Source organism: Botrytis porri (assembly GCF_014898465.1).
Source record: "Botrytis porri strain MUCL 3234 chromosome Unknown BPOR_004, whole genome shotgun sequence".
NCBI lineage: Eukaryota > Fungi > Ascomycota > Leotiomycetes > Helotiales > Sclerotiniaceae > Botrytis > Botrytis porri.
In genome coordinates this window covers 1,697,088-1,723,576 of record NW_024066078.1, presented here as the reverse complement: position 1 = coordinate 1,723,576, position 26,489 = coordinate 1,697,088, and the positions used below count along the sequence as shown (strand labels likewise).

The 26,489-nt window shown below is 43.7% G+C and overlaps 8 protein-coding genes across 8 annotated transcripts; 4 read left to right on the top strand and 4 right to left on the bottom strand.

The window, feature by feature from the left end:
* Positions 1 to 317: 317 nt before the first annotated feature.
* On the bottom strand, positions 318 to 887 carry EAF01_003457 (uncharacterized protein; the record flags this gene model as incomplete). Its single annotated transcript, XM_038911711.1, has 1 exon — positions 318 to 887. The coding sequence occupies one exon, from the start codon at positions 885 to 887 to the stop codon at positions 318 to 320; it is 570 nt and encodes a 189-aa protein (XP_038772946.1).
* Positions 888 to 1,368: 481 nt separating this feature from the next.
* On the top strand, positions 1,369 to 2,220 carry EAF01_003456 (uncharacterized protein; the record flags this gene model as incomplete). The annotated part of the gene is made up of 1 exon (XM_038911710.1): positions 1,369 to 2,220. One exon carries the CDS (start codon positions 1,369 to 1,371, stop codon positions 2,218 to 2,220), a length of 852 nt encoding a protein of 283 aa, XP_038772945.1.
* A 2,917-nt stretch (positions 2,221 to 5,137) lies between these two features.
* On the top strand, positions 5,138 to 7,073 carry EAF01_003455 (uncharacterized protein; the record flags this gene model as incomplete). The annotated part of the gene is made up of 5 exons (XM_038911709.1): positions 5,138 to 5,226; positions 5,417 to 5,447; positions 5,502 to 5,847; positions 5,894 to 5,978; positions 6,026 to 7,073. The coding sequence occupies 5 exons, from the start codon at positions 5,138 to 5,140 to the stop codon at positions 7,071 to 7,073; spliced, it is 1,599 nt and encodes a 532-aa protein (XP_038772944.1).
* A 687-nt stretch (positions 7,074 to 7,760) lies between these two features.
* EAF01_003454 (uncharacterized protein) lies at positions 7,761 to 11,819 on the bottom strand. Its single transcript, XM_038911708.1, has 3 exons — positions 10,824 to 11,819; positions 9,266 to 10,759; positions 7,761 to 9,212 (listed from the first exon to the last, which is right to left on the bottom strand). Exons 1-3 carry the CDS (start codon positions 11,092 to 11,094, stop codon positions 8,491 to 8,493), a joined length of 2,487 nt encoding a protein of 828 aa, XP_038772943.1. The 5' UTR covers positions 11,095 to 11,819; the 3' UTR covers positions 7,761 to 8,490.
* A 393-nt stretch (positions 11,820 to 12,212) lies between these two features.
* Positions 12,213 to 13,185, bottom strand: EAF01_003453 (uncharacterized protein; the record flags this gene model as incomplete). Its single annotated transcript, XM_038911707.1, has 2 exons — positions 12,213 to 12,558; positions 12,611 to 13,185. The coding sequence occupies 2 exons, from the start codon at positions 13,183 to 13,185 to the stop codon at positions 12,213 to 12,215; spliced, it is 921 nt and encodes a 306-aa protein (XP_038772942.1).
* Positions 13,186 to 18,582: 5,397 nt separating this feature from the next.
* On the bottom strand, positions 18,583 to 21,706 carry EAF01_003452 (uncharacterized protein; the record flags this gene model as incomplete). The annotated part of the gene is made up of 10 exons (XM_038911706.1): positions 18,583 to 19,213; positions 19,268 to 19,348; positions 19,490 to 19,545; positions 19,603 to 19,834; positions 19,967 to 20,089; positions 20,147 to 20,728; positions 20,775 to 20,959; positions 21,027 to 21,127; positions 21,180 to 21,397; positions 21,474 to 21,706. 10 exons carry the CDS (start codon positions 21,704 to 21,706, stop codon positions 18,583 to 18,585), a joined length of 2,442 nt encoding a protein of 813 aa, XP_038772941.1.
* A 1,036-nt stretch (positions 21,707 to 22,742) lies between these two features.
* EAF01_003451 (uncharacterized protein) lies at positions 22,743 to 23,681 on the top strand (the record flags this gene model as incomplete). The annotated part of the gene is made up of 1 exon (XM_038911705.1): positions 22,743 to 23,681. One exon carries the CDS (start codon positions 22,743 to 22,745, stop codon positions 23,679 to 23,681), a length of 939 nt encoding a protein of 312 aa, XP_038772940.1.
* A 955-nt stretch (positions 23,682 to 24,636) lies between these two features.
* Positions 24,637 to 26,221, top strand: EAF01_003450 (uncharacterized protein; the record flags this gene model as incomplete). The annotated part of the gene is made up of 8 exons (XM_038911704.1): positions 24,637 to 24,670; positions 24,692 to 25,009; positions 25,049 to 25,219; positions 25,258 to 25,295; positions 25,421 to 25,809; positions 25,867 to 25,925; positions 25,959 to 26,038; positions 26,069 to 26,221. The coding sequence occupies 8 exons, from the start codon at positions 24,637 to 24,639 to the stop codon at positions 26,219 to 26,221; spliced, it is 1,242 nt and encodes a 413-aa protein (XP_038772939.1).
* Positions 26,222 to 26,489: the final 268 nt, after the last annotated feature.

Genomic DNA, 26,489 nt, shown 5'->3' with positions numbered 1-26,489 from the left:
CTATACACAACGATATTTGCACCGGCTCATACTGCAATCTGGTAAATCAAGTTCTTGATATTTGTATCACTTCACGTATAGTCACTCAATCATGTGTTCCATCTGGAATGTCAAATTTATGTACGATGGCAAATTGTATATTTAATTTCAAAAACTATGAATTCTTCAACGAGACCAGTCTCTGAAATCCGAAAAGGTACTAGAGAAGATATTGTGAACACGAAGTGTAAGGAAATCTTCCAATCTCATTCATTTCTATCTAATTTCCACTCGCTCCCTAGAAAGAGAATGTATCTCGATCCGCCCAGTATCCTAACTCAATATCGATGCCACTTTTTCTTCTCAAAAATAGCCCAGGGCTTTACACCCTCCTCGTCCAAGTACTCAATTTTCTTCGCCGGCTTAAACCATCGTTCTCTTTCTCTCTGCTGCGCCAAATGCTCTTCCTTTGCTTCAATTCTCTTGAAGTTTTCCCTATTTTTGCGCCTCGATATCCAGCATTTAGCCCTAGCTATTTGGCGAGCAGTTTGGGGGTAGACTTCACCACCATAAGAGCAGGTGTAGATTACTTCGGTGGCTTGTGGGAGGAATCGTGCTCGTGGGGTAGGAGCAGAGCTCCAGGCTGCGCCGTGACTGAGGGGTTGGGAGGTTAGTGCGAGGAGGGCTTCTGCGGTGAGGTTTGGGGGGGGAGTGGTACTTGTGGGGATTAGAGTGGTGGGGGAGATAGAGGAGAAGCGGCGATCGGGATCGGTTGAGGGTATTGGGGCAGGAGGAGATTTGTCGTCTGCTTTTTCGTCGAGTTTGGGGGTTGACGAGGTGGTGTTTTTGGTGCCCTCGCTTGGAGTGGGGATAGGGGGGCGTTGGGAAAGAGAATTTGGCAAAGGCATTTTGGGATGCTTGTGAGTATTGAGAATTTGATAGAGATAAACTTTTGCTTCTTGTATACAATTGGAGTTTCGTAGTATGTACAAATCTCAAGGGCTTAATAATTAATTCGAATTCTACAGTGATGCTATGTCTATCAAATATTTCTTTATCCGATGAAGAGGCTTGAGATTTCATCCATACATAAAGAAATGAAACAGTTTTATAAGATTCTACTAGCATTATTCTGAATCAGTTTAGTTTTCAGAACAAAGGAATCAGCATGAGACATTAATGTGGAAACTTCAAGTACTGACGACTACACCAACAAAGAGAATCGAAATGCGTCTTAGAGTGAGTTACAACACAACAAAGAATTTCGAAGCTTATACTATTCTTCGGTCTTTTTAATCTTCGAAGAAAAGCATCTACTTTTATTTTCTTCCGTACACCACGATACTCAACTTCTCAATCAAACCCAGAAATAAGCAACCAGGAGCAAATATGCCACGAGCGGGCCAGAAAAAAGTTGATCGAGATGATACATTCAAACCCAGTAAAGAAGCCGAAGAAGACATCGCGGACGTCGATGTCGAAATTCTAAAACCCACAAAAGCAACTCTCAAATCATCCAAAATCACCAAAGCACCCCCAAAAGGAGGGATTTCCAAACCCCAACCCCAAAAGAGCACTCCAAAAAGCACTCCCAAAGGAACCCCCAAACACACGCCCTGTTCTACCCCCAAGCCCCCCTCCGCAGGCGCTTACCAAAAACCCTCTCCCCCACCCAACACGCGCACCGCGGCACCCTCCTCCACAACAATCATCTCTCCCTTACCTAGCGAACCCTATTTCTGCTGTCGGAAACCCCTTCCCCTCTCCTCCTCTTTCCCCCCCGATCTCCAACGCTTCTACACTTTCCTCGTCGACTCCCTCGCTACCCTCTATTTCCCTCCTTCTGTGGCTAAACTCCCAGCATGCACTACCTATTACCGCTTCTCTCATCTCTCTTTAACAACTTGCACAGAAGTGCATCGATACTTCCTCGCGTACGAGCCGCGCGATGAGACGGAAGGGATTTTTGCTGAGGGGAGTGAGGTGGATGTTTTAAGTAAGGCGGGGGCGTTGGATGATGAGGACGGAGTGGAGAGGAAACAGGATGTGATGATTTTGAGTCGGAATGCGAGATGTGAGGAGCATATGAAAGAGGGGTATTGGTATGTGTTGATGAAGGTGGAACAGGTGGTGGAGAAGGAGGTGAAGAATATGAATGTGGGGTTTGTGGGGATGGATAAGCAGATGGAGGGGCAGGGGGAGGAGATGGATCATGAGATTGATTTGGATTTGTATACGTAGAGTTGGGGGACTGGTGGGCGAAGTAGAGTGGGAGAGATAGGTTTTGAGATGTTTATGTTGAGTATTTGAGTATGCTTTGCGTAGTTGGGGTTGCAACTTGCAAATATACGTACGTGTCTCCGGTGTTTTAAACCCAAATTGTTTGTCCCAGGGAATCAGCAAATATGAGCTTCTGCATCTTCTGAAAATGAATGAAGAAGTTATTTTATTACGGGGAGATTTAGGACATATGATATGTCTATTTGGTATGTTGAATCATCTGGGAAATAGAGTCCAATCGGAATCTAAACTGTGGTGGAGAGCTATGGATTGCCGTCATCTAGACCTTAGCGCAAGCTATTTTCATCGAGGAAGTTTCACGAGCAAAGAATCCTACATCTTATTTTATCTTCTATTCAATTGTCTGTTATTATTGGCTACTTGGCTATGGAGAAATCTAGAGAGATTTTCTAAATTTGAATTTAAGATTAATTCGTGAAGCTGGCTGGACGATGTCCTCAATAAGAGCAAGATGGCTTATACCTTATCAGTATTGTAGCTAGCTAGTATGGCAAGTGGTTGAAGTATGATGAAGCAGATCATTTCTACTTACAACGATTCCCATGGCTCTGGTGCATCCAGAACTTTTAGACTGCTGAAATAAATTATTTCTGCTTACCCTGCTTTCCGTGCGGCTGTTTGTAGCGCATTCTAACTTGTCTATGGGCGATAAGTATACATCTGAGGAGATTATTTGGATAGTATAGCGTGGAGTGATAGCGACAACAACGCCTAGCATGACTCTAGGGTAGATAGAAGAATAATTAAAGGGCTTCAAGACGTTAAAGGGAGCCTGATATCTTATTATGATCGCCAAGAGTCATTGTAGGGCAAAAATAGCAGAGATAGAGGTAAGAATTTAGTCTGCCATTTTCCTCGTTTGTTGTTACATTTGTTGGCGTGCTCAGCTTAATTGCTAGCTAGTAGAGAGATGTTACGATGACAATCTCAACACACTAGAATAGTTGGAGCATGGTCTTGCCATCGTCTCTGTGTTCTTCGTGCTTGAGAAGAACGTAGACTCAGAGATTCTGTTGTATCTTTACTATTATGGAGAAATGCAACCATTGAAGACACGATAGGGAATATGGGAACACCAAGAAACTTTGAAGAGGTCACACGACCTAGTGTTACAAGAGACCAGTTCTGTACTGAGGCGAGGTCTCAGAATAGTGGGGAAAATGTGTTCCGGATTTGAAATGGAGTTGAAGAATCAAGCCCAGGCTCAAGAATGGTACTATGGAGGGGGTGAAGCGGATGAGGCAGCGGAGAAGTGTATTATCAAGTGAACTCAAATTCAAGAGGTCGGATGCCAAGGAAAGAACAGCACAGAGTTTCTGGATGCAGCATTATTTTATGCGTTGATGTACATGCAGCCTGGAAATTCAGCCGCAGTGTCTGATTTACATTGCGTGGAACAGATCGGGTGGTTTCAAGATTCAAATACCGTTGAGGCATCTCAGCACGACACTTGTCGTCTAGCCAAGCAGCAGATGGAGACCGAAAACGCTCATTTCACCGCCACAACAGTAGGTGCGTGTCAAGGGTATTCTTCGGTCCACTCTTCCCCGTCAAATATTGTGGCGAACAGGTCGATGCCGAATGTTCTGTCCAATGTAGGTAATGGTTTCGGACGAGTTGTTCCAGAAACTATTTCGGGAGTGAAGGCACGTGTATCCACGCATACATACTTGTTTGATATATTTCATTCTATAACGGCACTTTTTGAATGCCAGCGATCTTTCCGGGTGCATATATTCGGGCATTTTATTTTGCCTGGGCAGCAGATACCATAATATTCTGAAAAGCAAGCTTTTGCGTCCCAACTTTTGCATCTTCCTTGAGGTTGCACAGCCGTTTGAGTGTCAGTCTCGAACAAAAATAGCTGAAAGTAGAGGCTGTTTTGCGCCACTTGGTATGAAACTGATTCTGCATAAATACGGAGATGCCACGGAGGAATACCATGTGCTCCATACGTGGGATTCTTAATGGCTCGAGCTTCTCATAGCATGCTGATCTGGCAATAGCCAGGCTCGATCATGTCCTCGTGGCTTCAAATGGTGTTTTCTCTTGGGTTCACACTCGAAACCTCATTCATTGTTTGTATTGTCATGGAAGAGAAGGTTGGTGGAAGTATTATAGATGAAAATCCAAGGACCGCTGGGATAGCTTAACAGGTTTGAGATGAGTTCAAGATGGGTTGATTGGCTAACCGGCTTACTCATATAGATAGTGACTGCCGACGGGCGTTTAACCCTTTTCTACCGCCGGCTTGCCGCTTTTCTATCATTTGGCGTTCTTCGTTAATATAGTAAAAATGGCAACGGCTGAGCTAGCTTAGTGCTTATTCGTGGACCTTCTCCACTCCCCCGTCATCTTCGTTAGCAGAATGATCTCTTCCAATCATTCAACAATTCATCACAACAAGCATTTCTCCATCTTGCCTATCTGAGCTCAAAATCAGCAGTTAAAGTTCAAGTCCTTCTACGTCTAGAATGACCGAGTACTCCATCAAAGCACATGCTAGCATGTGCAAACATATTATTGGTCGTGTCTTCTGAACTATCTGCTGGCAAGGATCGGGGAAGTCTCGCCGACAAGTGTGGAATAGGCGCTGCATCCGCTTTACGGACATTCTCTAATACCAGCCATCTGGTCGAGTATGCAAATATCCTGAGGGATTTGGAGGGGTGCTTGAACGGCATATTGGAAATATGTGGACCGCCATCCAACAATGTGCGAGAGTGCGCAAGAGTGCTCGCTATAATCGCTGATTGGACTCTTCGTCCAAATAAATTTGCTTGACCCTACCTACTTTGAAAGTACAAGTAGAATAGTCCCCTCGTACTTTGCTCGGTGACCTGTTTGTATATTTCTCATGTCGAATTTAGCAAAATCTGATATCGAGCGCTTAGGTCGCCAAAGACCGCCTCAGTTCAAGACAGTATGGACTGAAATCGGTTTTGTGTACGTTATCTTACTCTTCTATCATGTAGAATTGCTGTGTTCCATTTGTTCCATTTGAATCTTTCGGGTGATGTTGATCTTTCAAATGGGGTTTCTCTCAAACGACCTGAAGGGTCAAAATCCACCGATAAGAAGATAGTGTCTCGACTCTGACTGTCCCTTTTCAGCGCTGATGTATGAGATGTCTCAGATTTTCCACTTGTGTTTCTCAAGTTCTTTCGGTATGTTAAAATCAAATAGGGAGAAATGGTTACGTTCTTACGCCTTTCGTGCAGGAGTATTTCGTCAGCGGATTTGCCGTCATTGTTCCCTGTCTTATGAAAGATCTCAATATCCCAATGTCCTCATCAACATGGCCAGCAGCAGCTTATTCTCTGATGGTTTCATCCGTAATGCTACCCTTCGGTAGACTGGCAGATATATACGGGGGAAGACGAGTTTATATCGCTGGTCTCGCATGGCTCACGCTCTGGTCTTTGATTGCTGGATTCTCGAAAGATCAATATATGCTTGATATATGCCGGGCTTTGCAGGGTTTGGGGCCAGCTGCATTTATGCCATCCGGGATGATGTTACTAGGTCGAACATATCGACCAGGACCAAGGAAGAATCTCGTTTTCAGTGAGTACCCCTTGATAAAACCAATACATATCTGACCGCTTCTTAGGTATATATGGTGCATGTGGGGCCGCTGGATTCTTCATCGGCATTTTCTTTGCTGGGCTGACCGCCGAATATGCTAAATGGGCATGGTATGTACAATCATGTCTGTTTAATGGATTAGATTAACTCGTTATAGGTTCTTCTGGGTGGGGGCTGTTTTGTCCTTCATAAGTGTCGCTTCTGCAATGCTTTGCATTCCATCCGAAAACGATAAGCGCGATGACCTTAAGATGGATTGGCTTGGATCAGGGCTTCTAGCAGCCAGTTTCATACTTTTCGTATTCGCCATAACGGATAGCGCTTATGCGCCGCACGGATTCAAGACCCCATATATCATTATTACATTTGTGTCAGGGATAGTTCTTTTCGCAATCGCGATGTATGTCGAGCGATATGTTGCAAGTTATCCACTCCTACCATATTCACTCTTTGCCGTCCCGAACATGAAACCTCTATTCATCGCGTTATTTTTCACATACGGAAGTCTTGGAGTCTTTCTTCTTTATGCCACATTCTACTGCACCAACATACTAGGTGCTTCGAGCCTGCAACTGGTTGCATGGTTCATCCCGCTCGCTATTGGCGGATGTCTTATCGGGACATTCGGCGGCTTCATACTCCATCTCATCCCCGGCACAGCTCTGATTATATTCTCTGGTATATGCTGGATCATTGCCCCCTTACTATTCGCACTCGCTCCCATACATGCAACATTCTGGGCATGGGTATTCACCGCAATGACCTGTGCAACTTTTGGCATAGACATAACATTCAACGTCACCACAATCTTCATCACTACTTCTCTACCTTCCTCTCAACAGGGTCTAGCAGGCGCCCTGATCAATTCCATAATGCAATTCTCCATCGCGGTATGCCTAGGTCTGTCCGAAATCATAGCAAACGTGGTGCAGAATAAAAGCGGAACTTTGCGAGATAGTTACAGAGCCGTATTTTGGTTCGAGGTCACATGCGCAAGTATCGCACTGTGTATCCTAATCCCCTTTTGCAAAATCGATTCCGCGACAGCTGGACTGACGGACGAGGAAAGAAAAGATTGCGAAGCGGAAAATAAGAATACAAATAACCGTTCTGCGGAGATTGAGAATATGGATCCGGGTACTCGTGCGGGTCATTTCGAAACACCATCTTCTTCTTCTGATTCGCTGGGTCAACATGCATGTTGAGTCTGGTTTCTTGCGAGCTTACTCTTATTGGACACATATATATTTGGTATTCTTGGTTTTGTGAAAATAGGGTTAGGGAGGATAGGATGATTAATAGCGAGGAGTTGGATGGATGGAATTTCGGTCTAGAAAATAAGAGCTAGTTTGGGATGGGTGTATTGCGAACTTTTCTATTTATGTGAGTGAGGGGGGGAGGGGGGTTTATGATGCAATTTTGAGCTTTTAGATTTTGTTAGATGTTGTGAGTATAAGAGACGCTGGGAACGTGAGATATTTTTGGACTGAATATTTAAATGTCGTGTGATTCGATAGGGTTATATGTACATTAGGATTTTCTGTTTTGACCACAATAAAACATTGAAAATACCTATCTTGTTGTGTTATGAATAGGTGCAAGTTTACACCTGTGACTGAAGAAGAAGATTGTAGTATCAGAGAAGTATCTAATTACACGAATTTACTGAAAATTCACAGACTATAAGAAAATCTGATATCATGTATCTAATATCCAATTCCATAGACCAATATCCTCACAAGCATTTCAAACCCCCTACACAAAGACTTCTGCGAAAAGTCTTTTGGATCACATAATAAGTACGCTTCTCAATATTACAAAACGGGGTCTATTCTCTCCCTCTCCCACCCCCCCCTCTCTCTCTCCCTCCCACTCCCTCCCTCTGACTATCTCTCTCACACTCTCTAGTAGAGCAAAAAGAAAGCCGACCCCAAAAAAGAGAGATGGAGAAAGAAAAGAAGAGTATATCAATAACCCAGAGTCTAGAACAACGTGAACAATACATCCTTGCTATCCTGCAAATATTCAACAACCATACAAGAATCAAGATGACCTCGACTACATAGACATCAAGTACCCACACCCCCAAACCACAAAGCGACCGCCGTGATCGAATCGATGTCCACAAACCATTAAAGAGCGCTGGATCATCCTCATCACCTAGGTGATTACTTACACATATTCCCCTTATTCCCTCTCGGATGCCCTCCCCGCTTCTATTCTAGCATTGTAATTCGGACTCATACCTATTCTGGAGTACACATCTCAATGCTTAAGACCGAATGAAGATTCGCCCCTCGGGCCTCCACAATTCTGAATTCTGATAATTAATTCCAAAAAAGGCCAGCAAGCTACCACCATTTCGCATCTCAATTGGAAAACTACACTACCCATCAAGTACCACTTCACTTCACGTCACATCACCAAGAGCAAACAGGGAGAACATCCACAAACAAACAAACAAACAAACAAGTAATCAAATCAAGCAAGCAAGTAAGCGAAATCCAAATCAATGTATACACGCTACACCATACCCTACCACACATCTTTGAAACTCCGCTAAAACCCCTATCAACAAAGACGCCATGATAGCTAAGCACACATTTTCCTTTTCACATATACCTAATTTTCCATTCCTTTATCCGCGACGCTAATTTTAGCCACCAGATCTGCTTGCTGTAGATTTTCCTTTGGGACTGTTTCCCCTTGACTCTTATTTAAATTTTCTCCCGAGCCCGGTAATGATTCTTTTAAACCGGTCATTCGAAACCCAACATTTTCCAAGGGACTTTCCTCCATCTTGACGCCTGAATCCACAAAGATAGGCTCTTCCTCTTCTTTACATACCCCATTTTCGCAGACGAGTATCTTAGTCTTATCACTCTTCCCCGCATCCTTCAACAATGGATTTCGGTCTCTCAACCACTGTCCATTTCCCTCCGAAGAATTCAATCGAATAATCGATCCCAAAGAACCTCGGGGTTTCTTTTCAAATTCTTGAACCCATCTTCCCCCTGAAGTATCACCAGCTGCGTCATGAATCACCACACTTTTAACACCCAAGTGACTAGCTACAATTGCCGGCATAAAACTAGGGAACAACCACGGATACTGTAACATTTCGGATTCAAAACTTTTCACAGTTTCTTTCGCTTTTTTGGCGTAAGATTCATCGTTGAAAATTGAAGATAGGCGATACAAATTTGAGGAAGAGGTGCCATTTGTAGAAGGTTCGGAAGAATCCATGGCATCTTTGAGACGAAGGATCACGTCTGGAGCAGAGGCGGTAGTTGAAAAGAATGCACCTGTACCATTCCCGTCGTAGAAAAGATTTATTTGTGATTCTATCGATTATCATTAGTATCAATATGTGTCAATTGGAAGAAGAATTACTTACGTTGAAGTTCATCGGCCCATTGAAGCCACTTTTCGTCAAAAGTAGTTTCATATAAATCGATAAGTCCTTCAATCAAAAATGCATAATCATCCGCAAATCCTTGAGTATCACCTCGTCCCTCACGCCAAATCCGGTAGAGAATCTTAGCTTTATCGTCATAAAGATTTTCCTTGATAAATGCAGCTGCCTTGAGGGCTGCATTTAGGTACTCTTGAGCCTTGACAGGATCAAAACCGTTGATAACGGAGGATAATCTAGCCAAAGCCCCTATCGCAATACCATTCCAGCTGACAACAATTTTATCATCCATAGCCGGCTTTACCCGGTCAGATTCTCGACGTCTTCTTAATTGCGCTTTGCCTTCCTTGATAACTTTTATAATTTCAGCCTCCTTGATGCCAAATTGACTTGCTAATGCAGACGGAGTGCTTGAAATGGCCAATACGTTCTGGTCCATGAATTCGTCATGTGGATCATTTTCCTGCGCTACATTACCATGACTAGTAACATTGAAGAAAGCTGACAGTATCAATCCACGTTCGCTGCCAAGAATATTTTCAAATTCTCGTTTAGTCCAAACATAATAGGCGCCTTCTCGTTTCTCGGAATCACCATTTTTATAATAACTATCGGCATCCTCGCTTGAATAAAATCCTCCCTTCGAGTGCGAAATAGTGGTCGTCAAATAATTCGCGATATCGTATGCGACTCCTAGAAACTCCGGGTCTCGTGATAAAAGGAAGCCATCCAAATAGAGATGTAGAAGCTGTGCATTATCGTAAAGCATTTTTTCGAAGTGGGGAAGAGACCAATCGGCAGTGGCAGAATATCTAGCGAAGCCATTTCCAATATGATCATGAATTCCACCACGAGCCATTTTGCGAAGAGTTGTAATAGCGATTTCCTGGGCGTTTTGGCAATCAGGAAACCCAACAATATCAATTACAGCTTGTGGGAATTGGCCCAAACGGAGCAAGAAGGCAATTTTCGAAGGGGTAGGAAACTTCGGAGCTGACCCAAATCCTCCATTCGCCTGATCATAGCTACTAGCGAAATGTTCAGTGACTTCTTCCAGTAATTCGAGATCAATGTTGTCCACACCCTCCCCAAGTCTGTTACCCAAGGTACCCTCATTAGCGAAATCCTTCAATTGTTGCAAACTTTGTGCCGAATCCTGTCTACATCGCGATTCTTGTTCTGACCAAACTGTACTCAATTTATCCAGAATTCCCAAAAAGTCGACCTGGTCTTCGAAATCCGTCGTCTTACTCGGTCCCCGCCAATATGTGCCTCCAAACACTGGCTCCAAACTCGGTGTCAGAAAGACATTCAGTGGCCATCCTCCAGACCCAGTCGTGGCTTGCACAAAGTTCATATAAATCCTATCAATATCCGGACGTTCTTCGCGATCGACTTTGATGGGTATAAATGAGCTATTCAATCTCGCAGCTACTTCTTCGTTTTCGAATGACTCGCGCTCCATTATATGGCACCCTTTGTCCCATGTCATGAGCCCTTGATCGTACATTTGGCGAGTTTCAAAGGAGGGAGAACTTACAATGACAGGAGCTGTAACCAATGCTCACAAACAACAATTTATTTTCCCGACGCGCCAATTCAATTGCTTCATCTCCCCAAAGCTGCCATGCGACCGGATTCGCAGAATGAGCGCGAACATATGGACTCTTGCTTTCACTGGCTCTGTTGACCAGCTGCACTTTATCATTCTTCTGTTCCGGTACCGTCGTAGGGGCTTTTCCCAACATACCCTTCAAAGCCTGTCCTATGCCTTGCGCCTCCCCCACTCCACGCATGTTTGAACTCATCATGCTCTGAACTCAAATGTCTATCTTTGAATATAAAAGGTTAATGGTCTTGAAGTGGACCGTAATCTGTATATTCGATCTCAAATGGGAAGGTGAAATTCGCGTGCACGAGAAGTGGAGTTGAGCTGTCTGTGTTGTCGAGTTGATTCTCAAGGTTACTAACGGCTGCCTCGTTATCCTGATCAAATAGCACAACTGTCGGTTTCGAAGGACGACTTTGTTTCAGACGAATATCAGATACAATCTAAGATATCTTACACTCAAATAGATGTCTAAAGATAATCAAAGCATTGAAAGAAGAGTTCACACACTACTGGAATTCGGAAAGATACCTAACTAACTTCATGTACCTAGAATTGTGTGAAGACGGAAAAAAGTCGAGACATTTCTAGGCGTATCGCCTTATCGTCAGTATGCCATTACCTCTTGATTAGCTCAGATATAGGCACGGACCGTTTTATCCCGCGGCTGCCACTACCGAATACTGACTCATTGTCGCCAAGCTTTATTCATCCCGTCCAAATCTCAATCACACCTCACTTCAACCATGCATCTATCGTCACATCGTTGTAGATCCGTTTGAACTAGGTCGGATCAACGCCCAAGAACGCGTGTGAAGATTAACGAGATTCCTCATTGATCTGAAGGAAATCCATCAGTCATCTTACACCTTGGCATGCCTCAGAGGAATGGCAAATCACAATCAAATCGTAGTCAAAGCACAATCACAGGTACAATCAGGAGCTAATGAAGTTTTGGAAAAAGGATCTCAAGGACCTGTTTAAGTTCAACTATGTACAAGAACTGAATGATGAGCAGAAGAATGCTGATACGTGCGAAATAACTTGAAGCAATTAGGAACCCAAGTCTATCAAGGGATATCTAAAGGCGCAACGCATAAAGTCAAGAAGGTCGTCGAACACCCAGGGAAGACGCGAGATCCATCCATTTCTGTCCATTTTTTATATGATGTCGTTAGATGCGTATCGGAGGTGTGGAGTTGCGGCCCAGAGCCGGCAACAAAAGCCTCCTCTCGATAGAAGTTCATACATGAAAGGTAAGTTAAGCTACAGAGCTTAAACGCCAAGAACTCCTTTATGTGCAAATGGGCATGATATCATTTAAGCGAGAACGTTGGTGGCGAATTCACCAAGGACGTTTCCTGCTGGGTAGTAATTGCAGACGCTGTACCAGATGTACATGCCTGGGTAGATGGAGTTGTCAGTACCGCAAGTCTGCACGGCACATCCAACTTGGTGAGATCCTTGCCAGACTATTTGAGTGAAATGCAAGAAGTCACCAGCGGCCTCAGATGGGCTGGCAACACCGTATAAGGATCCGAAGAGAGATTCCTCTTCATACCATTGCTTGATGTGATCGGCGAGGGCAGCTTCAGTAGTAAAAGCAGTTGCGTCGGAGTTTCCGGAAACAGCGATGTTTTGTCCATATCCACCACCACCAGCGGTCCTGTTTTGTGTTAGCATTATATTTGGATATGTGAGAGAGCAAGCAAACTTACAAGTCATGGGCGAATTTGGTACAGCTACCCTCTTGAGCGGCGTAGTCAGCAAGGGTTTGATTCCAGGTCATGGCGCTAGCTTTATGACTAGCACGAGCATTGTTGTGTGCAGTGACACAAGTCGGGGTGAGAGCATTGGTGGCGGAGGCAGCTTCAGTAGCAGCTACAACAGGGGCGGCGGAGCTTGTGGTGACTTCGACAACCTTGGCGGCAGCAGCTTCAGTGGTAGCAACGGCGGCGGCAGCTTGGGAAGTTGGGGCTTGGGTTTCAGTGACGACAACGACAGCTTGGGAAGTTGTAGTTGGTGCCGGGGCAGGGGCGGCTTGAGAGTATCTGTGAGGTCTAGATTGAGCTGGGGCAGAGACAGTCACGATAACGGGAGCGGGGGTAGATTCGGCTCCAGCGGTGACGATGACTGGCTCTCCAGTAACAGTGACCATGACCACGTTTGTGACGACATCAACGTGTGTCTCGACGACTTGAGCGGGAGGGGTGATCTCAAGACCCTTCTTGACGAGCGGGGAAGCAGCTGCAAAGGCAGCGCAGAGGGAAGCGAGAGCGATTGAAGAACGCATTTTTGATTGATGTTGATGGTGATGTGGGGTTTCAATTTCCTTGTGTTGAGAGGGCTTGTGAAATTTCCGTTGCTTTCTTCGAGAAAGTGAAAGAGAGTGCTTGGACCGGGAGTTTCTTTATGAAATTTGCGTTAAAAGATTGGCAGCACTGCTGTACTCGTGAGGATATATTCTTTCGAAGAATTTCAAGCTGCTCGAATGAGTGTAAGTGCCTCGAAAGACTGGTTGTAAGGAATGTAAATGTGGTGGTGGTGGTGGGTAAAAAGGACGAAATCCAGAAGGGTGGAAAAGAAGGTGGTTTTATTTCAAAGGAGTAAAGTTTGATGGATGGGTGAGACTGGGGTTGGTTTGGTGTGGAGCGGTGCTAATAAGATTTAGTGGGTCCTGTGAAAGTGCTTTGGTCCAGGGTTTCTGGTGGAAAGTAGAAGGATTGGATGATGATGTTTAACAAGGATATTTTCTAATCAAAATAACTAAAAAGGGTAATGAATGTTAAAATAAACGATTGAATGTAGATAGTATTCTGGTGAATGAAGGTTTAAAAGATTGAAGGGGGAATTGGATGGATATTAAATAATCAAGGGTAATTTCCGTAGTCTGCGTACTGATGGATAATGTTGATGAACCTCTTTGAAGTTATATCGAGATATCACACTTCTCTTCTTTTCTTCTCTATCGGCAAAGTATTCCCTTTATTCAATCGTTCCTCGAAACTCGTCATTCAGGTACCAAGACGCGAATGGGATACGATAATAGAAACTAGACAATGACATTAAATCCATTCTTTCTTCCTCAGAATAGAAACACAGAAAGAAACAACACAAAGTGCATTATTTACGACCAGAAAACACCCATCTTCGTCGTCAAAGAGCTCTCTTGTCAATTGGATAGCGTACGGGATAGACCGAAGATAGCGTATCTAAGATACCAAAATCTTCACTTGTGTCAAGTTCACTTACCTTGAGGATTTCCACGTCGTGTGCTAGCGTGTTCTTATTTCTTTCTTTAATATGAAGACTTGATGACTGAATAACGCTCTTTCTTTCTTCCCTTTCTCTAAGTAAGTATTGTCCCAAATTACCTATCACAAGTACTCTGCCCCGAAAAGCAAAGCGCGAAAGAAATAAGATGAACCCAGAATAAACCAGGATGGCTTAGACGCAAACACTCGGAGACGGATTTGAAGAGAGGAGAGTACTTCTGCAGGGGGAAGGGGTTTCGCGCGCGGTGATTGGATCTTTGCGCTCACGGATGTTGGCAAACGAATCATGCGGCGGCGAGATGAAGATGCGGACACTACCCAGGGAATTTCTGGATGGCTCGAGAGGACTAGTGGTAGGGGTATCCGCTGTCAGTGGGCACTTTGAGTGAAACACTTTATAGAAGCCTTTGCTTGCTTCACCTCGGACAGCTGGGACTAAGGACGGTACGTACTTTGGGTTTGGGAGGGGGTGGTGCTGGGGTTTTTTCGTGGGTGGATGGGTAGACAACGGTCAGTTTGTGAAGAGATGTGGTGTGAAATGATATTGATGCGAATAAAATTATGATTTGAGTATGGAGATTTGAAATAGAAATGTAAAATGATGATGATGATGAAGAAGAAGAAGAAGCAGCATTAAAAAATCTTAATATTATCATTTAATTTCTGATTCAAGCATCGATTTCTCGATGAGTAGGTACCTCAAAGCACATTCGTATGAGAGCTGGAGGTGATGATTCAAAATTGGATAGATACGAATCGTAAGATTACAATCTATTTTCTTTGAAATAAAACGCTATTGTCTCTCTCGAAACCAATCTCATTCATACATAACACGACGACCGGGGAATTTGACGCTCTTGTATGTATCATGAGATGTACGAGGGAGAGAATGGTGCTGTGTATAATGTTTCAGTTGAAACAGTTTTGTACAACTATTCCTGGAGAGATATTTCATTTCATACCGATTTGTCGATGGAACGTTTGCACGATATTGAAAAGATTACCAATGCGATGATCATTTGATGGTTTTTCGATTTTCACCTTAGTTATTACTTTCGCGTGGAATTCGATAAGTTGGATGGGAGGAGTATATTCTGGGGAGGGATGCAGTAGTTGGCTATGTACGTACAGTAAGGAGAATCACGAAACGCAGGAGGCGAAGAAAGGAAAAGGATGAAATCTGACTGGGTTTGCTGGAAATCTTTCATCGTGAAACCCGAAACACGGCCTCGATGTGATGTGATGTATATTTACTAGGGAGATTGTTCCTGGAGGATCAAAAAGGTTGGGTTGAAGGGTTTGGTGGAGATCACCGTGGTCGGTGGGTGAGCCTTAGTAGGGTCGGGTGTTGGATTGTTGATGGACAGGTGAGGTGCCTTGGCTGGGTAATGATCTAGTAGGCATTCCTTTACAGATTGAGAGATCAATCGATAGATGGGCAGCCTAGATCTATGGAGGAAGGGCGTACTAAGAAATTATGGTTGTGAAGCATTTAATTAATCAAATCATCAAGTCGCCGTTGAGGTTATTCATCCCCTACTGTAAATTCCCGATTCATCCAACTTCACATTGTATGAGGTATTTAAGCCCATAACCAAACGACAGGTTCATAACCACACACGAATATCTCATTCCTCCCGTCCACGGAACCGCACATCTCACAAGAATATGTATTAAACCTCCACCCGCAGACGTGATGTCATATCGAGAAGTCCAGATGCCACCGAGCATGCGGCAGTTCATCTCGTATTGATTAATGAAACGACCGTGTGGGACCAACAAGATTTCCAACAGGGTCTCGCATGAATTTCGCTCCCTGACTGTTGGTGCATGTCAAGATTGCAAGAGGGAGAAGTCTGGGGTTGACATGGATGAGGAGGACATGTTGCAAACCTCGCTGCTGGTTGCGTTCTTGTTTCGTTTCGGTTTTACTTGATTGAACGGCTAGCTAGCAGGCAAACAAAAGCGATAGTATTGCTTGCTAGCTCAGCTCGGCTCTGAAGAAATGCAGATGTAACGTCCATACCATACTTACATATATACATATATACATACACACATGCTCCAAAATCTATAGTTATTGATAATCTCAAAATTAAGGAATTCCAAAGGTTCCAAGGTTCTTGGACGGAGGTCTAGAAACCCTTTCAACGACCCTTATCATACGTTCATCATATTTCTTTGGTAAGAGGAACAGCAAGGTCTAGAGCATCTCCCCATTCTTATTGGCATTTCGATTTTCTCGGCAAGCTTGTGAATCTTGTACCTGCATTAGATCTCCTCACCATAATCAGGAACTGACAATTATCCATTAGCCGAGCATTTTTACTCACAAGCGTCGAAAGTCTGGTAAGCTGATAGGTAGGAGGTATATAATGCCGGTATATCACCAGGGAGAACCAGGGGCAGTATATTGATTATTGGGAAAATAAGAACTTTTGTCTGATTCGTATAGAAATTACCTAGGTATGCCTCACAGGTTGTATGTATGATGATTTAGAAATTATTGTCCAACTACACCTACTCATTTACCTACTACAGAGTACCTATCTACAAAACGTAACAAGGAGAATCAATTGGTCAACACCCCCAAACAGTAACAAGGAGGGTTCGTCTTTCCTTTTAACATGTTTGATCGCAAAGCTTGGCATAAAGGAGAAGACGGGGAAAAGAAGCAAGAGGAGAAGAAAAAGCATTGATCAGATAGCTCGGAGTTTTTTTTGATACACCATTCATAGGGATGAGAGATTACCTGTTTTACGATAGCTATCAGATCTTCATTGCAGTACTTCCTTCGTACGTCGCTAGACACAGTGCGCTCCGCCGATCGTCGCTGCCGTGTTTGCATTATTGTTGCATTACTGCGTGCACGAGGCCGATTGCCATTTTCCGTTGTCGGGATTAGATCATGGATGGGGAGGATTAAGATTGGAGAGGAGAGTCGTGGCTCTCTTTCTATGGACATGCTTGCTAATGTTACCTTGGGAGAATATCCGTTTGTACGGGGTCGTAATCCGCGGCATCATTTTGTGTTCACCGCCGTTAGATTACTATTTACTAATCATCAATTTTGATGCTTCATTCTTCATTCTTCACCGTGCTCGACTTCTTTTCGTGGAATCGTATTCTGAATCGAAATCAAAATCGAAATCAAAATCAAATCTGTCGTAGCCGCGTAGTATACGGAGCACACAGTGAGTGGGCATTCATCGGTACCCAGAATTATTATCATAGCATAATAAAAAACGGTACTACCGATACAGTAGTGGAAACTCTCAACAAGCAAATCTCCATCCAAGTTACCCCATCAAGTTCAACTCCATCTACCATCAGATGTTTATCATTTTATTTACCTCAATCAATATGATTCTCACTCTCATAGTCATAATACCGTAAAAGTACTTACTAATCAATGTTCCCGGATCCACGCAACCTTAGCACAAACCAATATTGTTCTTGTTATCCCAATCGTTCTAGAACTCCAGGGAATCTTGGAGGGGTTAAGAATATTGGCCCTACAGGCTCCATGCCCTTCAAGTCCTAGAAACCCGTGTCCGGATACCAGGATTTCTGCTGGGGCCTAACGTTCACGAAATGAGATTTTGATTGCGATTTCTGGTACTCGAAGGTCACTACGATGTGTGGATGGAGAGGACTCCACTGCGGCATCTCCATCCCATTTCTTTCACGCTTAGGAAAGAAAGTGTGTAGGGAATCCCTTTGTTAATAGAAGAGATGTGCATGAAAGCATAGAAATTGAAAATGGACAACACTGTTGACGCCGTGGTTAATGGGTGTACAAAGAGAAATTGAAGATATATTTCGCATTACAAGATAATGATATTTTTATTTTTATCAACGGAGACGCCGCGTCGTCATGATGTTTCTTTGATAAAGAGAAACACTTGACTCAGCCTCAGGAAGAGAAAGGAGAATTTATGACTCGGATCTCGGACTAAATATGGAAAAGGGTAAGGTTAGCCGATGATGGACCGGTGGACAGCCTCGTATTCTTTATCATGATATCAATGTCTTGATAACCAATATTCTTATTATCCTCTTCCATTTCAAAAATAAATCGGCGACGCTGTGTCTCTGGATAGAGTTATGATTGTCAGAAGAGGTCAACATGTGATGGTAGTCCAGAACACGACATTGACTGGATGCGATGGGGATCAAATGGGGAACTGAGTGTGCTACATGTAATGGGGGCCAGTTGAATCGTCGATAGATTGATTCTAGTGTGCACATTGAAGAGTTTTCACTTCAAATTGTATTGGGTGTGGTGAAAGCTTCCGGTATGGGTACGAGTGTATGCCACATTACGGATAGGTTTAATGGTATGATAAAATGAAGCTAATTCAAGTAAAAGAAACAACAAAGGCAGAGAAAGAAACATAGCTCTACTCAGCACACTACACTGTACTCTGTCTCCCAAATCCATTCTCCCATAGTTCCTTAAATAGCCCTGCCTCTTTTCGGATCAAATCCTCCGGCGCTCCATCCTCCACCACACTCCCCTTATCAAGAACCAGAACTCTATCGTACCTCCTAATCGTTCCCAATCTATGAGCGACAGCAAGTACTGTCCAGCCCTTAAACTCATCATCCAAAATCCTCAACATGATTTCTTCACTAGCAGAATCAACATTGCTCGTCACCTCATCGAGCACCAGAATTCCATGATCCTTATTTCCCAACGCCATTTTCCTAATTAATGCTCTCGCGATGCAGAAAAGTTGCTGTTGGCCTTGACTAAGAGGCGTTGCATTCATAGGTGCTTCTAAACCTCCGTTATCGCATACTATGTCCCATAGTCCAACACGAACAAGCGCAGTCTGGATTGCTTTGGTGTCTCGAGAATGAAATGGATCGGCATTAAAGCCGACAGTACCAGATAGAAAGTAAGGTTCTTGGGGAATGGTGATGAAGGAACGGCGTACTGAATCACGGCGGAGAGTAGATATGGAGATATCATCGATGAGGATATCTCCTGTTTTTAACTCAAGCATGCGGAAGAGTGCTAATGTGAGAGATGATTTCTCACTATGGAGAGATATGTTAGATCTTTAAACTTTGAGAATGGGAGGCTAGACTCACGATCCAGTCCGTCCAACTATACCTAGCTTCGTGCCACCCTCGATACAAAATGAGTTACCCCGCACAGCAGGTTCGTCGATACTGTTAATACTATTAGTGGCTTCTTTATACTTCCCGGTTAGGCTCTTACCCATAAGAAGCGTCACATCTTTGAACTCGACTTTACCCTTAACAGGTCATTCAGGCGGCGGTAGATTAACTTCCAAAGAACCATTCGCCGACAAAGTATTCGCTTCAAAACTCTTGACTCTAGCTACAGCACCAATAGCAGTTTCTAGCTGCGTTCATTTTCTAATCAGAAAACTCAACGTCGAGTTGAACTGTAGAATATTCACTAAAGCGATACCGAGAGTCCCTGCACTGGTCGTCCCGCGCATCTGTGTTGCAAAAGTGATGAGAAGAATAGCAATACCAGCAATGATGAGATCCAAAACCAGATTCAGCCATCTCTGTATACAGTATAGTAAATAGTAAGGTTTTTGGAGAGAACTAGACGTCCTCGATTCTTCTCCGCGGAATGGATTTGCCATCCAAAAGCGCGGATCGTCGCGAGTCCGCTGAGTGTTTCTGTAAAATGTGAGTAAAATGTGAGTAGAGCGGTGATTTAGATTCTAGATCTAATAATCGCAGTTGTCTCGATGTTTTTAAATATACTTTCTGGAGAATATCTAGAGTTCCGATTATGAATGGGAGAATGACTCGATGTATTTGGCGCCAGTGGCGATAAGTATTGCTTGAGCGAGTGCCATGAAGAAACCGGCAAATGTGTCGACGATTCCGATCAGCAGCTCCATGTCGATTAAACTCATATCTTGACTGGATCTATAGAGTGTTAGTTGGTATTACCTAGTAATAGTATTAGATTATGAAGTTTCATACCTATTCAGCGTGACCCCGCTATCAATTGCGGGAAACCAGGAATACGGCGCGTTCATGACGGTATGCAAAAGTACGCGGTGAAGATTGATAGATGCATATGGACCTGCGAATAACAATGTGACGCATAGCAATCCACCGATTCCACATAAGGCTAATATGGATAGCATGGCGTACAAACCCATGTATAGATTTGTATAGATACTTGAATGATGAATCTCTGATTTGGACCATAGTTCTAGGAGAACAGCTTGGAATTCGCTAGATAATGTGTATGAAAGTACGGTTCCGATGAAGAGACAGAAATAGATACAGCCTACGGATTTACCGAAGTAGAAGTAGACACTGAAATCGCCAGCTTGACGATTTATGTCGTTGGGTTCGGATGATTCTGGTTTGATTTGTGGTTTGTTCGTGGTTCCTGTGATTGAGTCTTCGGCTGATTTCTCGTCTGGATTTTCATGCAATATCAAGTCTTTGACATAGCTATCATTATTTCCTCGCAGTTTTCGAAAGTTTCCCTGTTCGAGAATGGTGCCATGGTTAGAGGCACAATAACGTTGTCGGCAGATTGCAGATGTTCGACTAAATCTCGTCAGCTCATTTCATTTTGTTTGCGGTCTGGTCTTACTTGAGTTTTAGTTTGCCCTTACCCGCGCGTGTGGCAAGAACCACAGTCATGTTATGCAACTTGCATAGTCCTTCTGGACCAAAAATCTTGCGGAATACAGCCTTACTTGTCTTGTAATCTAGTCCACTGAAAACATCATCGATCAAAAGTAACTCTTTTCTGGAATATAATGCGCGTGCCAGTGCCTGGTCACGATTAGCTTTCACATAGGAAGTAGGCGACTTGCTTCGAGTAAACAGTACATCAACTCACCAATCTCTGTTTCTGTCCACCACTCAAAGTAGCCCCATCACTACCGATCATTTTTTCCTCGCCATCCGGAAACGTAGCAATATCATGATGAAGCACACAAGCTTTAAGCACGGCATTGTACCAAACTTCATCATAGCTCGATCCCGCGAGTACGAGTGAGAATACCGAAGAGGAGGGAATATTTTCTATTGGACGATTGATTTCGCCATGCAGTTTGCATCTTTGTCTCTAGGGAAGAAGATGACAAGGCTTCATCGGTGTCAAAGAGATCACCAAGACTGAGTAAGTTCCTGTGACCATTTTGGATAAGTGTATTAAGCCACCAGAAAAGACTCGTATTTATAACTTCTGCCAAAGCTTCAGGAGGGTATCTATTGTAAGGATCTTTGAGAAAAGATCTTGTCTCGAATGCTTCGAGACATAGTAGAAATGCTTTGGCTAGCACACTTCATGTGAATAATGTCGACAATGCTGTGTTTCCATGTTGCAACCAAAGAGTTCTTGCCTGAGCTAAATCCAATATCGTGGAAAGGAGAAGATAGGTGCATATTACTAATGAGGGACGTATAGATCGATTGTTCTCCAGGGTCGATAATGCCGCGAGACCAATCGTGACAACTACCGACAGGACAGTTGCTGGAATAAATACGGGTGTCTGTTGACCCTGAGAAACTATCCATGATGCTAAAAGTGCAATTTGAAGACACAAAATGACTGATATCACAATCTATCGTTGTCAGCGTCACGCGTACAGCAATAATGAATGGGGAAAATACACCAATTTAAACCCCCAAAGTGAATTTGGCAATGTTTTTCTTTTCTCCCGATAGAGTTTCGGTATTCTCAAAGAAAGCAGTAAGACAAAAATTGCAGATGGCTCAATGGTAAAAACACTCTGCTGCTCGAAAAGTAACGTGAAGTCGAATTGTCTACGACATGGATCGACCTGAGGATCAAAAAGCGCATCAGCATCTGCCACACAAACGCTAGAAGTGTTCATGACTAAGAAATATTTTTACGAGACGAACTCAAGCAAGACCGATAAAGCAAGCAGGAATGAGAATGAGACGGGCTTGGCAGTCGAGATGTTGGGCGGTTTTGTTGGATATCGTTCCGAGTTACCGGTACCGATTGCAGGCTCAGGGGTATGCTGTAGTTTACCCGAAGTGGCTAACAGTTCCGAGTCTAAACTATATGGGTAGCAGAAAGCTAGGGTTTCCCCTTAAATAGCTGATAAGCATACTGTTTTCGAGCCACTACCCTGAAAATAGTGCTACTTACAGGCTCGGGATAGATAAGAAAATGCTTTTCTATTAGTACTCTCGGATCTCGGCTCAAAGAATCAAATATAGTTAAGCGTGAGATATTGGAATTGGCAATCGGCTAGCGCTTACATGGCTGTAGATTCACGCCATTCAGCCTTTACATTTAATACTTGTGACGTGCTTTCAAGGTACTTTTGCGTAAAGACTTCTATTCCCCTGGAGATCTCTGTAGAAATCCTCAATCAGATGTATAGAAGCTTAGCGGTCGTTGATCATGATCATGTCCGAGCTTCGCTTACGCTCAGGAAGATGACCGGCCTGACTAAGAGAGTTGACAAAGCATTAATAGGGATGAAGTATATGTATGAATGCAGTGATTCGAATGTTTGAAGAGGATCATCATTTATCACACCCCATTGGAAATTTGAACCTCATCGCCAATAATCTCGTAATGTCTTCCTCAACCCCCACTCTTATCAACATCGGCACTCACTCTCTCGCCCTCTACACCCACGGCTCAGAACCCAGCAGCTCCAAAGTTCCCGTTGTGTTATTCATAGCAGGCGTAGAAAGCACCAGTCGCATATGGGCGGCTGTGACACGGCTACTTCCTCCCTCGTTACGCAGCTACAATTACGACCGTTCCGGTTATGGCAATTCCGAGCTCTCACCTCTCGCGCCCACAGCCGAGAATATTGCTTTAGAACTATCTTATCTAATTAAGAAAGCTTTTATCTCCAACCCTCTGATTCTCGTTGGACATTCTTGGGCCGGTGTACTCATAAACGAATTCATTGCCCTTACAGGAAATGGCCCTCATATCGCTGGTGTTATATTTGTCGATGCGAATCACGAGACCGCACTACAGGTACTGAATCCTAATGATGCAAATCTCCAAGCGATTTCCGAAGGCGTTGATTTCTTTTCTAGTGTTGGTATCAGATCGGAGCATAAGTTCACCCCGGAAGAATGGGATGCATTCGAAGGCGAAGGAGGAACAGAGAAATACTTGCTACAGGCAAAGAAAGAGGATGATGAATACGTCCCGAGTTTTGAGACTTTGCTGAAGAAAGAATTGCGGAAGAAGCAGCCGCTGCTTGGAGATAAGCCGGTTTATGTAATTGGGGGTCTGAGGAGCAGGGATTGGAGTGGGTTGTACAAGGCGGGTGTTGAGAAGGGAAATGGAACTGAGGATCAGAGGAGCTATGTTAGGAACCTGATCGAAATTGCTGATGAGAAGAGTGAGGGGCTTATGAAGGAACATTTGAAACTTTCTACAAGGGGAAAACTTGTCTTTGCTGATAAGAGTGGTCACTTCATTCTGGTAACTCAGCCAGATATGGTTGTAGATGGAGTGAAATGGGTCTTGGATGCAGTGCAAAATTCCTAGATATAAAAGATAAATAGCGGAAATTTGTACTAACACATATCCGAATACATGTGATTGAGCTGCGTTTCATGTATAGGAACTAAGCTGGGGACGAAGCTAATGTTGGATACTGAGCTTTTCAGTCGAAGCCGGCTGATCTATCTAAACGATGTTAGTTTTCCGTATTGGGCGACAGCTTATTCCTTCCTCCAGAGACATTTGCGGTGAGTCAATGAAGTGTTTGTAGAATGAAGATGAACAATAGTTCGCTCAAGTCGACTGAATCAGGTTGAAGCCTGTAGAATTTCACACGATAGAAAAAGAAGAACCTCGATAATTTGGATTATATGTGAGTTTACTAGATCTCCTAATCGTGACAGGAGACTTTTCACAACAAGTTACATCAGACGTGACTGAATATCGTTTTCATCTCTTCCGACGCCTGTTCATAGGACCAGAATAAAGGTCCTCGAGTCTGACTCACACTGAGCAATCGTGTCTAGGAGTTTGTCACCGATGTCTTTAGATGGCGATAGTGAAATATTCGCAGGCGCGTGGAAAAGTACTTACCAATGGAGAATTCTCAATGCTAAGTTCTGACAATACGCTGGGTTTACTGATTTATATACTCAAGATATACAATGCCAATCACACCTGAAGCAAAATCCTTACCTCACACTCATATTTTAAAAACTGTGGCTTCAGGTGAAAGCAAACTAAGCTCTAGCAAAGTAGGAGACTTCCCATTCATCCAAGTGGGTAATAGCTAAAGCCCCAGAACCGAAGCTCGTAGTCATGTTATACGCGAGTTTTGGCGCGAGAAAAAGTTGCAAAGGGTCAAGAAGGCTAGAGAGCCTTGAAAGAGGGAGTCACATATATTGAAGTCTAAGGCCTCGAAGCGTAAATTACTGCAACGTAATGAATTCTTGGGTCAAGTGTTGAAACTAGAAAGGGTTCTCTGGCTCTGATGTTGGGAATGAAGACGCTAAGACATCCGCCGCTCGTGAAGCGTCACGGATAGAACTCTCTAGAGCAAAGACTCAAAGTGATCTTGAAACCCTCAAAGCTTGCCCAATCGGCTTCCAAAAAAAGCGAGGCAATTGTTTTATTGAGTAGAATTGGAATTGCGGATGTAGATCCAATCTCAAGATTACGACTTGGCGAGGGGTCGGATGTCCAAAAGCTACTTCATTACTGTAAGCTTTTCAGCTTCGCTTCCCTCATGAAAAGGCTCTTTATGCCTATTGGAGTAAATGATAACAAGAGAAGACTGCTGGATAACGGCATCACGTATGGATCGAGAGACTGCAGGAACAAATTTTCTTCGAGTCGGATAGCTATTTTCAAAAGTATCTTGGCTTCAGTCTGAACCAATTCACATCATCGAGGGATTCGATATCCACCATATAGTCCAACTTCATGCCCAACAGAACCAGGTATCGCCAGAAAACATAATACGGAGGGTCTGCGCGTGGGAAATAAGAGACTTAATGATCCCGTACAAGCTCTTTCCGACAGAAGTACTGGATCTGTTGCAAGCTTCACAAGTCATGGGGTGGGTTTTCTGAACCTACTGCTCATTTTTATGTCTTTATAGTCCGAGTAGATTACTTTCTGGACTCCCTTAAGACTTTGGTAATCATATGAATATATCGGACCGGATGGCTAGATGTAGGAGGAGGTCTTGTTGCCGTTTCTAAGTCTAGACCATTGCAGCTTGCTGTTGAAAGTTGTTGTTGCACTCGCATAACTATTATCAGTTAGCGCTAATTACTGCTATTACTTCATCTTTCGGCCTTGACTTGTGTAGAGACGATATACAAGTCAGCAGACCAATGTACACCAGGTACTCTCGATATGATGAACACCTGACAGAAACGAACACAAACACACTGAGATACTCGACAACCAAATACGAAATTACCAAAATGTATTCTCGAAACGCTCTTTGTACAGACTTCATAAGAATGGTCGATAGTCTCGATAAAGCCACTGAAACGATCAAAGAAGCAGCTCCTAAAATAGAATCCGCAAAACAATGGTCCAATTTCAGCTCCGGCATCCGCTCATCTTTCACAGGAATGAACTGGCTTTCGCCTGACAATTCGAGTCCACGACCCCTAGACCCTCTCGGCACCAGCATCCACAAGTGTTTCCATCTGGCTTCCCTGATATATCTCCAAACGGCATCATTCTGATCCCGCAGCGTTCCACAACAACAAGGACAATTTCCTCGTGCCTGCAAACACGCATTACTAGACACGAGTACAGACTGGAGACGAGCTAAATAAACTTTAGCTCGAGTTATTCTTCGTGGAGAACGCTTTCCAGTCGAACGTCATTGCAGAGCGTGTCATATAGCGAATGCGATGATAGAGGTATAAGATTCTAGAGTTGAGACCTAGAAGATAGTGAAAAGCACGTTAGCTACTTATTTAGGGACCGATCACAGGGAGCTGGAAGCTAGTCTCAGTTCATCCACTATGATTTTTTGTAAAGCCGATATACACGAGAAGATACATTTAAGCAGCAGCGCGGAATGGCGCGAAGTATCTTTTTGATTTGTCACTTACAATAATGTATATAGTCCGTCCCAGACCCTTCTCAACCGCACGACACCCTATGATTACAAAAGACTTATCGCCCGCTTCCACCACGGAATGATTAGAAGGAACGCTTCCATCCAGTTCACCTAACCGGCATCAAAGAATGCAGATCCTCTGGATGTAAAGCTCTAAACCCGGTCCTCGTAAATCCGTCTTTGTAATCATCTCTGAGCGACGCGGAAAGGCCGAATGCATGCGGCTTTTCCACCTACGCAAGACGCCC